This window comes from Platichthys flesus, chromosome 5 (assembly GCF_949316205.1).
Source record: "Platichthys flesus chromosome 5, fPlaFle2.1, whole genome shotgun sequence".
Taxonomy (NCBI): domain Eukaryota; kingdom Metazoa; phylum Chordata; class Actinopteri; order Pleuronectiformes; family Pleuronectidae; genus Platichthys; species Platichthys flesus.
The window spans coordinates 20,457,041-20,474,740 of record NC_084949.1 but is presented as its reverse complement, the minus strand read 5'-3'; the positions used below and the strand labels follow the sequence as shown (position 1 = coordinate 20,474,740).

Here is a 17,700-nt window from a genome sequence, read left to right as displayed (position 1 = left end):
AGTTTGTCAAATAGAACACAAATAAAAAGACAAATACAATATGAAAGGTATCGACAGAAAATGTAAAAAAAAAAATGCTTATCATTGACTGTTATTCATGGTTGTGTGCTTATCCATTTACGATACTTAAATAATGTAAACTCTTATTCAATTTTGTCAACTATATTAGGACATAATATATATATTTTTAAATAAATGTTTAAATCAATAATTTTCTATTTAAACACTGTAATATTTTATTTGTCTGGTGGCAAATATCAGGCTACTTTAGATTAGAACTCAAATTAACAAACACTTCTTGTTTTCTCTTGACACTTCAGTCAATCAGTTGTCTAACATCTATCATATGTTGTTATATATAATGAAAATATAGTGTATTTTAGTGGTTTACAGGATTTATGACTGTTTTATTTTCTCCACGTGCCACAGGGGCGTCAGGAACCGTGTCCCCGCCCAGGTCACGTGTCGCTGAGCGGAGAGCCAATCGGGAGGCAGCAGGGGAAACAGCTGACAGTGAACAACAACACAGGAGTCAGCTCCTGCAGGTGCTGCTGTGAGAGAGGGGATCTGCTGCCACGTTCATGCTGCAACAACCTGTAGCTCCTCTTGCAGGAGGACCGCGCTGCGAGCTGATCCACTGAGGAAGAGGAGGGAGACGAGGAGGAGCAGGAGGAGGAGGACGCGCGGAGCTCCGTCGTCCATCCCCGGCCAGCCCCGCACGATGGCCCCGTCTCTGATCCGCGCCTGCCGCAGTCTGGCTCTCTCGACGTGGCTGCTCTCCTTCTGCTTCGTCCACCTGCTGTGTCTGGACTTCACGGTGGCGGAGAAGGAGGAGTGGTACACGGCCTTCGTCAACATCACCTACCTGGACCCCGTCACCGCGGAGGTGAGGACGGAGAAGACCGAGTGCGGTCGCTACGGCGAGCACTCGCCCAAGAAGGAAGCCCGGGGTCTGGTGCTGCTGCCGAGCCCCCTGCAGGACAGACAGGCGTGCGACCCCCACGTCAGGTTCCCCCCCGTGGCTCACAACACCGCATGGGTGGCGCTGGTGGCTGCGGGGAACTGTACCTACAGGGACAAGATCCGGAACGTCGCCAACCTCAACGCCTCTGCAGTTGTCATATACAACGTGGGCTCCAGCAACCCCAACGAAACCATAACAATGCCCCATCCAGGTGAGAGAGCACGTGTCACCCCTCTATCCTTACTCCTGACAGCCCTCTGTGAATAGCCCAGGGATTCCTGCAAGCAGAGCATTCATCCCACCACAGGTGTCCTCTGTCCCACAGGCCTGAGAGGACAAATGTCCCCAATCGGCTGGACACCTCCGGCTAAGATGAATGCTTTCATTCCCCCTGCAGCAGCCCCACAGTTCCTCTGTGCCACCAGCCCAACAATCACTGGGTTTCTGGGTAAAATAGAAAACAAGAAATGGCTGCAACTACTCACAACTGCTGTAGAAGCTTTGGGAAGCTTTAGGCTATGTAATGATATCGGACTGGATAAAGTTTGACAAGTTCAGGTACACATACAAATGGTACAATTTGTGGTGTCTTACTTTGGGAGATTCTTACAGATGTTGGTTTAAAAACAGTGAAATCAAATGTTAAAACTTAAATGTTTCCCACATACAATCTCATAGCAGAATAGCAGTTAATAGCAGAATTCTCCTACTTAATAAATCAGAATATCTGATCCACAAAAAGAAAAATATTACCACTGATAACTCAAAGTACTAAGAAAACTTTGTATGAGTAAGAAAAACTAAGGCTGAAGAATAAAAGGCTGAAAGACCCTTTAACACTTTCACAGTCCCCACACAGGCTGTCAGTTTTCCCAGTAAGAGATAAGTAAGCTTCTCTTTTGTTTACTCACAATGGTGGAGTATACCCGTTTTACTGTGACTGTGTATTTGCAGAAAACCCTGTTCTTTTGTGTACTTAAGTCCCAGTCACAGCATAATATGAGTACAAAGTACTGTAATGACCAAAGAGCACTGTAACTGACATTTAAAAGGTTAATAAATATCCAGACAGGCTTGTTTCAAGGTCACAAACATGTAACTTTACCAGTTCCATTTACAGTTATGAATAATGACAGGAACCACAATAGTCAGTCAATATTTGAATATGTAAAATACTGCACATAGCCACAGGCTGAAGACTCACAATTCATTATAACATTACCATTTTAAATGGAGTCATACAAAATGAGCGAGTTCCTCCTTGGGTCCCCCCCCCCCCCCCACCTTCCCCTCCACAAAAGTTCATGAAATCGGTTCAGTAGCTTTTTTTATAATCCTGTTAACTAACAGACAAATTCTGATGAAAACAAAACCTCACTGACGGATGAAATGACTCCTCGAGACTAAGCTGAGGAGGAACAATAACAGAACCTTCGATGAGTAAATAAACACGTTGTTAACAACAAAAGAAAACTGTAGAGATAACTAATGGCAAATGTCCTGAAAACACTGTTAAAACAGATTCAGCTCCAGCGTCGGTCACACTTTCTCTCCCTGTTTGCAGGAAACAGAGCAGGTTGATGCAGAGTTAATGTGACCAACACTCGACTTTGTAAATAGCATCAGGCGTGACAACTACACAAAATCCCGGTCGTGTTTTCAGGAGGTGAATCTACACATGTCTTTTAAAACCCAACATAGATATAGACGTGGGGCTGTTGGTATATCTTGGTGGGGAATGTATCTATTAGTTTGTTAATCTCATAGATAATCAGTTTTTTAAATTTGGCTGGTTTGATGTGTAAGGCCGTCTGGCTTTTTTATGTTAGCAGTGCCAGAGAGTGTGTGTGTGTGTGTGTGTTTGTGTGTTTGTGTGTGTGTGCTAATGAGAGGCGAATTGTAAAGTGCTCTGTCTGTTAAAGTAGAACAATGCTATATAAGCAGATTTAACATCTTGATGACTCTGACAGAGCAGGCTCTGGTGCATATATTTGCTTTCATTTAGTGTAGCAATGACTCCATAACTCTCCTATAGCTATAACACAGTAGTTTTTTAAACTGGCTAAAGAATAACATTTTCTATCTTTCTGCCTGTTGCACTGTTTAAAATCGTATTCTGTGTTACTTTTGAGAATCTTTGTATGTTTGCCAGACGACATTTAGGCCACAAGAATCTTCTTTCCCACTCGACTTGTATTTCCATCAGGAAATGAGTTCGCAGGCTGTTGCTAGTTCTGCTAAAGGTGTGGCTCACCCTGACCGACATCTGACTAAAGGGTCGCTGCAGAAACACACACATGCAAACACAAAGTGAAAACTTCAGATTCCACTTTTTGAATTATATTCATGTAGTTAACACAGGAAGGTGAATGGAGATATTAGGGTGGTAAAATAGAGAAGTTGTAGAACTCATGTTGAAGCATCCATAACATAACTCTGCACTAAAACTTTGGATATCAACATGCTCGTGGAGACACACACTTTTATCATCACACACTCTGTTGTCGCTCTCAGGTGCCGCTCGGCTCACAGTTTTTGTTTTGCATTCGCAGATGACATCGTTCTTTACTCCCAACTGCAACAGGCAGATAGTATTACATTTGTTTTTTAAACACTGCAAGCTGCCTGCCAAGCACCAACACCAGCCAGACCTGACAAGGTTAGAAACCAGCTGGTGAACATAATGGAGCGTTTAGCTGGAAAAAAAGTCTTTTTTTTCCCTCAGCAGCTGGTGGAAATGAAAAAAAAGTGAATATTGGACGTGCAGTCATCAGGTTCCCCAACACAACCACCACAACAAAATCCTGAGGCTGCTCTCTGTCGTGTGGAAGTATTTGTGGTTATTTGAGAGAGACAGCCCAGGGCAGATCCTGAGTTTCCCTTTGCTGTACTTGCAGTATGAGATAAAAGCAACCAGGAGTTTCCTCGATGCGGGGCCACGACATTAAGTACAAATTGAATCACTAACAGACGAGGCAGCCAGGAGAGGTGTGATGACAAAGATAGTAAAGGGGGAAGGTAAGAGCGAGTGCAGTGACAGAGAAACAGGTTGTAATGTGTTGATTTAATGTGAGGCTGCCTGAAGAGTGGAGCACTTCCACGTCCAGAGGCAACACAGCTGGGCTGTAAAATCCACAGTCTCCATGAGCCGAGTGTTTTACTCCCTCCCCCTGGAGGCCGAGCGGTGTCACCATGAAGCCAGGTCAGACATATCAGCTCTGGAAGGTTTGGTTGGCCCTGAATCACCCTGCTGGTCTCCATTAGGCTTTACACAGAAGTCCAGTGAACCTCATGAAACCCGAATCAGATTAAATCCCATAGATGAGATGAGAGTAACATAAGAAGACAGATCTCACTCTGGTGTCAGTGCAGCAGCCAATTAGCACAGAGGAAACGTGTGGCGTGGGTTTGTCTCAACTGGTTCAAAAGTGTCTCGTCCACTTGTCTGATCCACACAGAAATTTAAATGTAAAAATGCCCCCCTGTTTCCATGCTCTATGCTAAGCTAAATATCTGCTGGCTTCAGATTTAAAAGTGTTAACAGTCGTCTCATCTAATTCTCAGCAAGACAGCAAATAAACATTTCCCCCAAATATTCCCAATAAGGGATAAAACTGTTACCGGTTTCAGGTTAAACTTTGGTAAAATTCCTGACGGTTAGTCGTATGATTTGAATCTTCAGTTAACGTGATTACCATGGTTGATTCGGTTGGTAGTGTTACAAGATGAGAGCTGCTTGTGCTCCGGCCACAGCTAGAAACTGTCTGTCAGGAATTTGGATTTACTAATTCAAGGCTGTGCTCAGCTGTTATTATGTGAAGTTTTCATTTAAAGAAAGACCTCCTTTGGCAAGATACAGCCTCCTCCTTCAATGGATTATTTATATTGATAATAGATATATTATTGAAATATACTCGTGATACAGATCTTTGCTCTCCTCCGAATGAAATGCTCTGAAGCCTGAACGCTCACAGGATCAAACCAGTGTGGCCTGCTTCGTGTGAGGTGTCAGGTAATTCTGTGTTAATCCGTGTCACAGTTTTATACCAGAATGAAACTCTCTCTTACAGCTGAACAGGTTGTTGATTGAGAATTTTATAAATCTCAGTATTTATTCCTCTTAGGTTCCACATTTTGGGGCGAGTGGGTCTGAAGACTTCACAGGATCAGCCTCAGACGCTGGCCTCCACTTTTAGCAGCAGCTATTTCTGTCTGCTCTGGCTGCGTCACAGTGAACAGAAGGAGATAAGAGTCAGGGCTTAGAGGAGCCCTGCATGCCTCATTATGACTCCTGTTAGTTCTGTTGGCTGTGAAGCCGAGGCTGAGGCCAGACTGTTTTGTTTTTTATTTATTGAATCTAGATTCTTGTTCTGGACGGAACAGTTTTATTTTCTATCTTAATTTGTGAGAGCAAGAACAGAGTCTGAGTTGCATGACACTGTGCAGAAATGTTCACACGTGCAGATTTAATGCTCCACTGTAAGAACAAGGGTTTATTTTGTGTAAATAAAAGCAGGTATTACATCCCAGTGAGACGACATATGGTCCCACTTAATAAAACCATCAACCAGCAGGTCAGAACTGTGTGAATCTGAGGAGACAAACCACAAAGACACATAAAAAGCTTTTACGAGTTCTGAGAATGAACTGTGTGCGTTCATTTTGGAAGCAATGAATCTGTCCTCCAGCCTAATTACGTGTTATTTGACGTTGTTGAAAGACACAGGCCGAAACAATGACGCGTGACTCCTCCATGTTGTGTGTTCAGCGGCGTGCTACCATCTGTTTGCTGTTCAAACAAGCTTCTCATTGTTGGTAGTGCGGTTTGCTTTAGAGGCTCTAACATGCCTACACTCATTTTGAGGGAGCAGCTGCTGTAATACAAGGATGAACCTTCGTTAACAGTAGAGATAATACCGGCTGGATTAATGTTTGTGTGTAGATAGACTGTATTTGCAGAGCAGGGAACACATGGGGAGCTTTCTTACCTAAGTTGACTGTTTTCACGTTGCATATTTGCCTCTAATTGAGCTTCTAAATTGTTCAAAAGGCTTTTATTGTCTTCACTTATTTGCTTTATTTAAATAACAATCTTACTCTTCCATTCTATTTCATGGGGGATTGATGTTTTGATTTTTGGCCACATTAAACACCGTCTGTGCTGATTTTTGCACATCATGCATAACAATGCAACAGACATGATTTGGGCCTGACTGCTGGACCCCGGCATTAAATCACAGCAGCTGTGCAGATTTCAGCACAGACCTGTTACATAAAGGGATTTATGAGCCTGGCACTGCTCTCTGACATCGCACCACATCTGTTGGATCCAGAGTCTTTAACTCCTGCGGAAAGCACCAAACATCTTGGCCGTCGTTGTCGGAACCTCTGTGAGAAAACCGGCCATTAAAAATAGCTGTGGGCCGTGCACAGGGATTTGTCACGCAGGGCCGTGTATTCGGTGTGGAGCTGCAGAGGAGCTGCTGCTGCTGTTCAGGGCAGGTTGAATAAAGCCACTGTTTATGTTGACGGAGAGAGTGAAGCAGGGAGACGCTCCGACTACAAGCAGCTGCAGCCATAAACAGGCAGCACAGAGGGAGTGTGATGTAACAGCACTCAGGCTGTTGATGCACTTCTGGCAATCATCAAATTGTCGACTGTTCGGTGGCTTTCAATGTCAAGTTTAAATCGCCTGAAACTTTGGTTCACAATTTCTCTGTAACTTGGAATATGCACAGACATCCTCAGGCATTATCGCTTGAAATGTTTAATATTCAAAAACTGATCTGCTTTGATAGAACAGTGTGGGGGTGGTGGTTTGAACTGCAAACATAAGGCATTATCTCAGGCGTCACAAAATTCTTTGAAATCCTGAATTATGGGAACTCATCGTTTCATAAATATATATCAGTTTCTTAAATAAATCCGATGTTCTTTCAGATCCAGGAATCATTTACTGGGGAAACCGAGAAAATGTTGAAAATATTTCCAAAGTATTCCAAATATTGCTTAATTCCTGTTTTAATTGATGTTCTCCGTTTAGTTGTATATTTTATGTTAGTTATATCATCTGTAAACTATATCCAGTGTTGTTTAACATAAGCATGCAGGGAAAGAACACAATTATTTGTTTATTATTATTTTTTTATTTTATTATTAACTTTAAAGTGTCTATGTGTGCTCGTGCAGGTACAGGTGATGTTGTCGCCATCATGATCCCAGAGCCTAAAGGTCGTGAGTTGATTCACTTGCTGGATCGGGGCACCAAGGTCAGGCTGCAAATCAGCATTGGAACCCGCAACCTGCAGAAGTACGTGAGCAGAACGTCGGTGGTGTTCGTCTCCATCTCCTTCATCGTGCTCATGATCATCTCCCTCGCGTGGCTCGTCTTCTACTACATCCAGAGGTTCCGCTACGCCAACGCACGGGACCGCAACCAGGTACCAGACCCTGGGCTCTTTGTTGAATCGCGGTACAACCCTGGTGAGATGATGTGTTTCTGTGTGTAGAGGAGACACAGAGTGCAGTGGTGCTGTGGTCTCACTCTGGACGTTGGTCCGTGCACTTTCCCATCTGGTGCGGACGCTGTAAGGCTGCAGGGTGAGATCTGAATTAGTCTGACAGCCGGTCGTACAGAGACGTGAAGAACCAGTGAACCATCAACCAGCTCAGCTCTCTGGCTCTCCCAGGCCGCTGTGCAAATACTTGCTTTTGCCATCTCTCTGTTGTAAATGGCCTCTGACGTTACTTTGACGTCTGTAATGACCGGACATCACCGAGCATGTTATGAGCGGAGCTGGTGTCTGTGGCAACCATTGTTTGCGTTTTCACTTTGAAAAATGTCTTATGAAGTATTCACAGATATTGGATAAATCTGTTTTCAATTTATTTTCAAGGCTCAAAGAGGTTCTAAGGCCTCAGTTCTTCCGATATTCACAATTTTACCCCGTTTTTTTATTACCATCATTTATGCCAAGGAGCGGGAACAGTATGATTTGAAACAGTTGCAATTGTCACAGTCTTGAAAATGTTCCAGACACATTCCACATTTATTCTTCCCCACATTTCTCCAGGTTGTTTCAGCTTTTGTACATTTACGAGCACAACCTCAAGCTGTAGGTTTATTAGTCTAAAACATTTTCAGACTCGTGTTGTCTGACTGATGGACGGCAACATTCTTATAATACAATTCAGAAGATGGCTAATTAATCTAGTATTCTGATATCGTGTTAAAGTCAGGTTTTATTCAAATTAACGGGAAAATGTTTTTATTTTGCGGTTCACCGGTTTCGTAACTGGTTCAATGCTCATATTCTATACCCTTATCTATACACAATAAATAATATATATACATTTTTGAATTCTTACAGACGAGTGAGAAACCTGCATTCAGCTGAGTTATGGTTTTTGTCCTCTATGATCATAGAATAAAGATTTATTTATGTTTTACAGAGACGACTTGGAGATGCTGCCAAAAAAGCCATCAGCAAGCTTCAAGTGCGCACCATTAGGAAAGGAGACGAGGTAAACCACTGACAGTGTCCATGAGTTTTAAACGTAAACATGAACTCACAGAAATGTGTTTGTCCTCATTATTTTAATTACTTGTAATTATTGTTTATCGAATGAAGCTATAATGGGGAATTCCTTGGTTTCACCGTCCATGTCTGTGCATTTGTTTTGCGTTTCAGGAGACTGAGTCAGACTTTGACAACTGTGCAGTTTGCATTGAAGGTTATAAACCTAACGATGTTGTGAGGGTATTACCGTGCAGGTACGTTCACTCTTAAAATGTAACATCTCTGTGTATCTGTATATCCTGCAGAATCTGTATTCTTACTGTGCGCTGCATGTGGGCAGTCAGTGGTGGTGGATGTTATTAATTTGCGCTCTGTCGGTTTATGTTCTCAGGCATGTTTTCCATAAACACTGTGTGGATCCGTGGCTGCTGGACCACCGGACATGTCCCATGTGTAAAATGAACATCCTCAAAGCCTTAGGAGTTACCGTAAGTGTATTCTAACTGATCTGTGTTATTTGTCTCAACTCATACACACTTGTGCAACTAACTGCTCTAATTTCTCATATTAAGACAAATCTAACTTTAAAGTGCAAAACCTGGAAGCAAAGACACAAAGCATCATTTCTAAAGACTGTCCTTTCTGTCATGTTCCAGCTCAACGCAGACTGCTTAGATGAGATTCCTGCAGACTACGAGATGTCTGTCGGAGGTCCATCCAACAACCCCATCAGCGGGGCGAGTGAGATCACAGTGAACGAGAGCTCGGTGGTGCTGGACCCCGGCGACAGAGGGATGGGTCTCCAGCACCTCCAACATGACGCAGAGACGGCGCTTCAGGCGGGAGAGAGCCACCTCATGGCCAGCAGTGAGTACACACATCACACTGACAGCTCTCTGTCGCATACTGAAGTCCAGACATCCTTCTCATGTGAGAACGCAAATTTCCAATATCCTCCCAGCTCCTGAGTAAAATGTCCAGACAAGGTCCAAGGGAGCCAATGTGAGAGTACAGCAGGAAAATGTCAGAAAAAAAAAAATACAAATATCTCAGAATGAAAAAGAGGAGTCCTATACGTAGGAGATGTCAAATTGGAAAGACAATAAGAATAATCACTAGAATAATCCTGTGTTCCATTACACCACGAAATGACGTCACACCCGAATAACCCGAGTTGCAGCTTCCGACTTGGGGGTCTGAAGTTCCGAGCTCCCAGGTTCAATGGATTAATTGCGGCATAAATGATCTAACTGTATTTGAAAAGATGATGAAGTTCCACATTGAGCTCCTACAATCCAGCGATTCTGCTCACACACTGATGCATCACTAATCTATTACTGAGGTCCATACTGCAAAGTGACTCCAAAACAACATGAGAACATTTTTACCTAACGTTTTTTTTCACTTACGTTAAATGGGATTTTTAAAGAGGTACATTTACCCTGTGGTATTAGTACTTTTACTTAGGTAAATCATCTCAAGGCTTATACATACATGTCCAACTATATACATATTTACTTATATATACATATTTACTTATATATACATAGTCCTGTAAGTGCCATCCGGGGAGAGATCTTAAACTGGGAAGCAGGAAAGTTTACTCATATTCAAACATATTACTCAATATTTAATCAATATTCTTTTTTCTAACAGTGTTGAATGTGAGTTTTATTCTGAGGCGTTAACCAGGTCAGCAGCCACCTGCTCTGTGTCTCCAGCGCAGATCCTCATGGGTGAAGCAGAAGGAAAGAAGGACAGCGTTCCCTTTCTAGAAAGTCACAACCTAACCCACATACAAAGGCCCTGTTTGTTCAGGTCATACTATACATTACAGCACCTTGTGCAAATGCCCGAGGGCTGTTTATGTAACTGATGACTGCTGAGCACCTGCAAGCTATTACCACTGTGTAGTGTGGGAGTACATGCACATGTTAATATGTCACGCTCCCAGAACACATAAGCAGACAGGGTGTGTCACGCGATTAGATCCCCTCTTTAAATGTTGCTCGAAAGAGGAAGAAAAAGGGAAAACATTTCATCTCATGTTCTTTATCAGTCTTACTCTAATATTTTCTGTTATTCAAATCATAGACTGTATATAAAAATGGACGACATGTCTGATCCCCGAAGTATCTTATTCGCTCCCCCCTGGTGGCTGGCTGCAGTATAGGTCATTAACCGCCCATCTCCTCCATGTTAGTGGATAGGACTTTGGCCAAAGTAAAAAGACAAAGAACACGTCACTGATGCTTGGAAATGTTTCATAAAGTATCTCATGCTATAAAAACGGGTGAAATGTCATGATTGACGGCTGAGACTGACTCCTGATTGGCCGAGAGCATGTATTGGCTCCATCTGTTGATCACTACTGCAGGGACTCAGACTGGCAGCGATTGTATTTGGGATATATTGGCTTTATTTCTGGATAGTGTGAGGAAGCGGAGACATGTTGTACATCTTTATGAACATCTTTTTTTCCCCCAGACAATAAACTGCAGAGAGTGAATCACTTAAAACAGTAATATGTTGGTTTCTGTCCTTTTTAGGTAGATCTTAGCACACTGAGGTATGTTTAAGTTATTTGATGTTATAAGAACAGGGCGAAACATCGTGGGGACGCATTGTCCACACTGCGAGTGTAGATTTATGTTCGACTCTTTGTGCTTGATAAGCAGCAGCAGAGCGGCTCGCCACAGGTTGGTATTCTGCTCGATAGTAATTAGAATATATATCAGAGGTGATTTTTCATCCATCGCACACTAATGAGCTAACAGAGACACTGACACCGACAGGCAGTTAGCAGAAGAAGAACGAGCCAATCTGTCACCATCTCTGCCTCCGAGGCTCTTCAGTGGTGTTTTTTACCCTGAATAATGAGCCCTGTCGATAATGGTATCACAGCCATCAGTCTTTTCCAGAGACGTTTACTGTATGTGTGTCGCAGAAAAAAGAAAAGGTTGGTTGCTTGTTGCTGTCTCACCTTTTGAGATCACAGGCCCCCACGTAAAACATTTGATTGCTACAGTTTAAATGTCTAGATTGAAACGAGCCAGTCCATGATGTGATTGTTTATAACAAACAACCTTAATATTTGGTTGTTGAACATTTGGGGTCCAAATTCTAGGTGACATAATTATAAGAGCGGAGGTCAAACTTTAACATGATAGAAATGTGCTATTTGTTCATTTAAAGAATTTTAAGCTCCAGATTTAGCTCAAAGTTTAGTTTGTTTTAGGTCAAACAGTTCATATAAGTTATGCATATCCAAAAAGCCATTTTCACTTTTTTTATTTAGCTTTTATTGAGCCACCAACTTTTCAACGTGCAACGTATAACTTTTTAGTCTTTTCTCAGATTCCACCTGTAGGTCTATGTTACACATATTGAATTGATTTTAATATACATTAAAATAGGTGGATGGAAGCACACTACCTGGAGAGGTGAAGATACTTGTTTAATAAACAGATGTACACACGTTGAGACATTTTCTTGAGGGGATTCATAGTGTTGCACTTGTAAGCATGAACAATCCCAATAACCACATAACTTTCTTTAATGCACAAATCAGGACAAACTGAAATTCATATGAATCTGTCCTTTAGGTGGGGATGGAGAATAATATATTCCCTGTTGGACGTGAATGTGACTCTTCAGGGGTATTGTTATTGCTGCATCCCACATTCTGACCTGTCAAGTAATAAATGACTTCTCTCTCTCTGTCCCTTCAGGTGAGCACCAGCCTCCGCTCAGCTGTGATTCTGACACATCTGTCATCATGGGCCTGGAGGTGGGTTTGTCTGAGATAGAGCTGTCAGCAGAGCAAGAATGTGACGAGGGAAAGTCCTGATTCGGTCGGAGCAGAGAGGAAAAAAGGATGATGAGAGCAGAACAGAGTGATCGGGGGGGGGGGGAGGGGCTCCCACAGATCTGATGGGTCTCTGGCTCCCTGGAGGAGGTGATCTCATGGAAGACGCTGAAAATGAGCAATACAACCCGTAGCGGCACAGAAACACCCTGCTCTGTGTGTTCCACCTGAGAAACAGACTCGTCCCCGTGTCTGCAGACTTGTTGCTTGCTCGTTCTCTTGCCGTCACGTGTTTTGTGGGTGAACGCAGCTCCCATATATTGTGGCGGTCTAGTTACTCTCCATGTAAACTTTTTCACATCTTAGCATCAAAGATTCTCACACACACACACGCAGTCCTTGAGATGTCCGTGGCCTTCCCAGCGCTGAGAAGTCAAAATGTGTTTCTCCTCACTCTGCCTGCTGCTGGACACGGTGTGAGGAACAGAGTGGCTCTTTAACACCCGACTGCAGCTTTAATTATGTAAAGAGATGTATGTGCAGATTATTCGATTTCTTGCCTATGAGATCACTGCCAACCTATTCCACGAGTTTTACTGACGTGATGGAGACACGGCACTTTATCGAAGTCTCAGTTGGCGTGAAACCAGCATTTTTTTCAGCGTCAGACTTGGGGTAACGTGTTATTATCTCCCTGAAACCTTGAAGCGCAGGTTTTCAGGTTCAGGAGGCCATGTAGCACGAATGGGGTTTAAAACACCTATTGCACACACACACGTTATGCTGCAATTTCTAAACGTAACTGTTTCTGTCATTGTTGTGTCGAGACCTTCATTTTTTTAAACTGAGTATTCCTGCTGCTGAGAGGAAACAACCAAACACAATAGATTATTTCTCTCGTCCGACAATCATAGTTTGCCACGAGCAGTTTGAAGTGATGTCACCCACTGCCCTACTGAAACTGCTGCGGATTCACAAGCCACCAACACATGGTGTCGGCCTCCTGGGCCAGGAAGGTGATGTTTCACACTCACGCTGCTGCTGAGGACGGCTGCGGCTGTCACCACCAAATTCTGGCAGTGTGTACATACGAGCCAGCCAATATACTTATGTCAACAAGTCTGTGCCAAGTTAATCAGTGGTGTTCTTAACGTAGCTGTAGTCTGTGTACATGTGATTCCCTTGGCTGTCAATGGAGTCTGAGAGACGCTTATCTGTGAATGAAATGAAAGTGAAGAAATAACAGGAGCACAAGGAATCTGAATATCACAAAAGACTCTGCTCGGTTAAAAAAAGAGGGACTTTTTTAATTTGAAATAGTCAAAGGTTTAATTGGAAGGAATTAAAGCTCTATTGCATTTTATGGCATGAATAGATTGCAGCATGAAAGTGTTTACAGTTTTTAAAAATGTGACTACATCTACAATAGGCTTGCGAATATCTGAAAACGAAAAGCATGCCCCCTGGTGTTTGTGAAGTCTTCAGAAACAGCCCCAGACTGAAACACTGGAACTGTAGAAGGTAAAGGATTTATCATGCTGCATTTTTTACATTTTTTTTTGTCCTGCATCACAGCCGACATCTTGTCTGGTTTCTCTGCTGAGTCTCAGCTGATTATTATTTTCCCTCCTGTTCTCTGTGACCACATATACTGAATTATTACTATAATCAAATTCACATGTTTGTTATTCTCAACTTATTTTATTATGCTCCTCGTGTCAATAATTGAGTTGATATGCATTTTGAATCTTGGTCCTCTTGGTGTTGATTTATTCTCAACTTGTGTCCCAATTTCATTTAACAATCCCATTATCTTTGCAAAGGAGGCTTGTGTCTATTTATCTGTCAGGATTTGACTAAACTGTACCGATTAGCACCGATTGGGAGGGGGGGGGGGGGTCATGGGCCACGGAAGAACCCATTCATTTTTGTCCTGGAACCAGGATTTTCTTTTAATTAGTTTACCCGACATTGTTGGATAAGACGGAATTTCTCAGGAAATAATCTGCGGATATAAGAAAGAAAAACAAAATGTTATTGGAGTTGAAGAGCAGATCAAGAGAATAATCCTGATCTGACTGACATGTGTAGAAAGAAGTTTGCTCTCTACTGAAACAATTGCTTATAACCATAGTAACAAGCATATTTTTAGTGTAATAACACAGTGAAACGCAAAAAAAAAACAAGTATACTTAAAAAGACAAAACTCAGACTATAAAAAAGCACTTGATTGTGTTGAGTGGCCCCATTAGACCTGTCCAGCACCTATGTTGTTCCAATGAAAGATGCACGTACACCTATGGGTGTGCTGGTCTTCAAAACATGGTCAGGGTCACTGTCAGGGGACAAATGCTATTTCCAAACAGTGGTAAGAAGTTGCATTTGCACAGAAACCTGGTCTGAAGTCAGTGGTGCAGTATTTCATTGTTATTTTAAGACACACTCTCCTCCCCACCAGATGGTTCGCTCATTTGCAAAGTCTATGAAGAGCATTCTGATTGGTCTGTTCCTCGTCAAACCCAAAACACACACATTGTTAAATAAAGTACAACAAGCCTGCGTCTGCTGCAGGGAATTTTTTTCCACTGTTGAAACTCACATATGAGTGGAAAGTTGAAAACGCCCTAAATGCATATGCGCAAGCCCATGTGCTTAGATTGTTAAAAAAGAGACTAAGACCATGTGCTTAAAAAAGAGTGCTGACTGTTATAACATATACAATCTGCTGCAGTTTTTTCTTATTTAGGATAATTCTTCTTCTTCTCATTGTTCTGTTACCGTCTGGACTGTCTCCTCTCACATTCCTGGAGACTCGCTCACTAAAGAAGCACAGCCGCACTGACTCCTTCGATGGAGCCAGTGGAATTTGACTGTTGTTTTTTTTTTTTTGTCCTCCAGTCACTGTTTCCATTATGTTCTGGAGCAACCTGGGACTCTGTTACATAACACACACATGTCCACACATTCCCATGGCTTGGGTTAATCACAGAAGTGAGGGATCATGGGAAATCCTGGCAAATGCTTCGCTGTTTTATAAAAGCTTTGTTATGAGTCGGGTATATTTTGATGGTTTTTTTTGGATGGGGGGGGTCTGTGAGCCTCTGTTCTTTGTTCAAGTCACTTGAAACCCATGGACAACACATTGTAGATATTATTAGTTCATACGGGATTCACTATCTGCAGATCATTCTCTGAGGAAAAAACCTTAGACTGTTAAAAAAAATTGGACGACATGTCTCCACTTCTTCCCACTATCCAGAAATGATGCCAAATATTCAGAATAAGAGCACTGCCATTTTTTGCCTGAGTGCGATATACGCTATCAGCCAATCAGGAGTCAGTTTCAGCTGTCAATAATGACATTTCCCCCGTTTTTATAGCATCAAATACCATGTGAAAGGCAAAACTTAAAATGACAGAAACCATCTTTGAGGAAAATGTTCTTTGAGTTTTTAATTTGGTCCATGTTCCATTCACCAACAAGGAGGAAGTGGAGTTTACGAGCTGTACTGCAACCAGCCACCAGGAGGCGATTGAGAAGAATTGGCTTCACTTTTGTCGGCCATCTTTATGTACAGCCCATGGAAAGCGCTTGACAGGCTTTCATGACCTCCCTTTATTTTGTTTAGTTGTAAGCACGTATAACGAGCGGCTCAACATGTAAACCACGATTTCACCATGACTGAAATTTATTACAGTTTCTGAGGGAGGGGTCCAAGGCTAAAGGTGCGTTCAGGAGGCGTGGGAATGACAGGGACTGCAGGTGGAGCATACACCAATATTTATTTATATATATATATATATATATATATATATAATAACAATAACTGTCACATCATTATTTCTTTCAAGTTTAAAAACAGTTTTTTGCTCCGGAGTGAAGGTTGTGATTTTTATGTAAGAATTCATAAATGGACATTTTTATTTATCTTGAGCTATACCCTTTCTTTTGTGGAAAGGAAAGTGGACATTGAGGGATGTATTCCAGTTTGACCTTAATCTGGAATCTTTACATCTCGGTATGTAGCGTCAGCTCACATGGTAATGAAATAGCACAATACATAAGATAAACCACAAACACCCAACAGCATCATAATCTGCTGCTCTCCCCGTCTCACTTGTCCGTGGGTCTTCTCTCCTCGTCTCACTTTAACAGTCTCTCCATCCGATCATTTGTTTGGTTGGATTAACATCAAGACAAAGTGAAGCACATTCATTTTCAGTGCCAGATCTCTCAGTTCTGGCCGCATAGCAGGATGAAATCAGTTTGTCTAAAACAGGATTAAGGCCTTGTGGTTTTTTCCAGATGGACTGAGACACGATGGATTAATCTATAGCGCCATCTCTCCGTTTATTAAACCTCCCTGAGGAAGAAATAGAAATCAAGAAGAAGTAGAGTCTGCTCCATATAATGAGATTTAGTGCGCTCAAGAAAACAAGATTGTTGTCCTGAATTGTACCTGTGACATTGCACAACACTTATTTTTATATGTTTCCCAATTAATTCAAACTGGTTTCATGAAAAGAATGTTGTAATTTAACTGTGGGGGAAATTGTCCTTAAGAGAAAACTGTAATTTTATCAAAAGTATTCATAGATTACTGAAAACCTTATTTGCCTCATTTGCTAATTTGATTTATGTCCTGTATTATCTTATTTGACAGGGACGCTTCTCACTCATTAAAAGAAGAATATCTCGTTAACTAGCAACTACAAATATTAAAGACTTAATATTGAATGGAAAACTTCTTGCAAGTTGACAAATTAATTAAAATAACATGTACAATTTCTTAGAACCTAGATTTCCCTCTAATGTTTATAATTTTACATAGATGTTTCCAGTATCGATTGTCTTTAAAACTTATTTATAAATACTTGGACCGGATGGACCTGTATAGTTCAGCATTACACATCTTTTTTTTTAATTATTATTATAATTGTTGTCGTTTGTTGTTGTTGGTCTCCTGACACATTTCTTCTCATTGTGTAAACCTTCGTATATTGCACTTTATCCCTCCAGTGAACAGGGACTGGCTCAAATGAATGACTTGAGAACTTCTTAAGAAAGAGGGCTACAGTATTGAACATGTCACATGAGTCAATTGTTGCTCATTGTAATATATTATAATCTTTTATCTGTACTTTTGTGAGTGTGAGTGTGTGTGTGTGGTGGGGGGTTGCGGGGTACCAATATATTGTGACTATACCCAGCAGAAGTAACAGCATTGCTATTTTGTAATATAAAAACAATGATATGTACTATTAGAGGGGTCTCTCATTTTCTTGTAACATGATGCACGTGTTGGAATGTGTATGATTTTGACATTTAATAAATTTTACTCAGATTTTTCCAACTTTGTTAGACCTGCTTGTGATTTTAACTCAATAGGAATGTTGTTCTACCTAAA

The 17,700-nt window shown here is 41.7% G+C and overlaps 1 protein-coding gene across 1 annotated transcript; it reads left to right on the top strand.

The window, feature by feature from the left end:
• The first annotated feature begins 488 nt into the window (after positions 1–488).
• On the top strand, positions 489–17,646 carry rnf150a (ring finger protein 150a). Its single transcript, XM_062387297.1, has 7 exons — positions 489–1,175; positions 7,154–7,404; positions 8,417–8,488; positions 8,656–8,738; positions 8,876–8,972; positions 9,141–9,351; positions 12,216–17,646. The coding sequence occupies exons 1-7, from the start codon at positions 722–724 to the stop codon at positions 12,332–12,334; spliced, it is 1,287 nt and encodes a 428-aa protein (XP_062243281.1). The 5' UTR covers positions 489–721; the 3' UTR covers positions 12,335–17,646.
• The last annotated feature ends 54 nt before the right edge of the window (positions 17,647–17,700 follow it).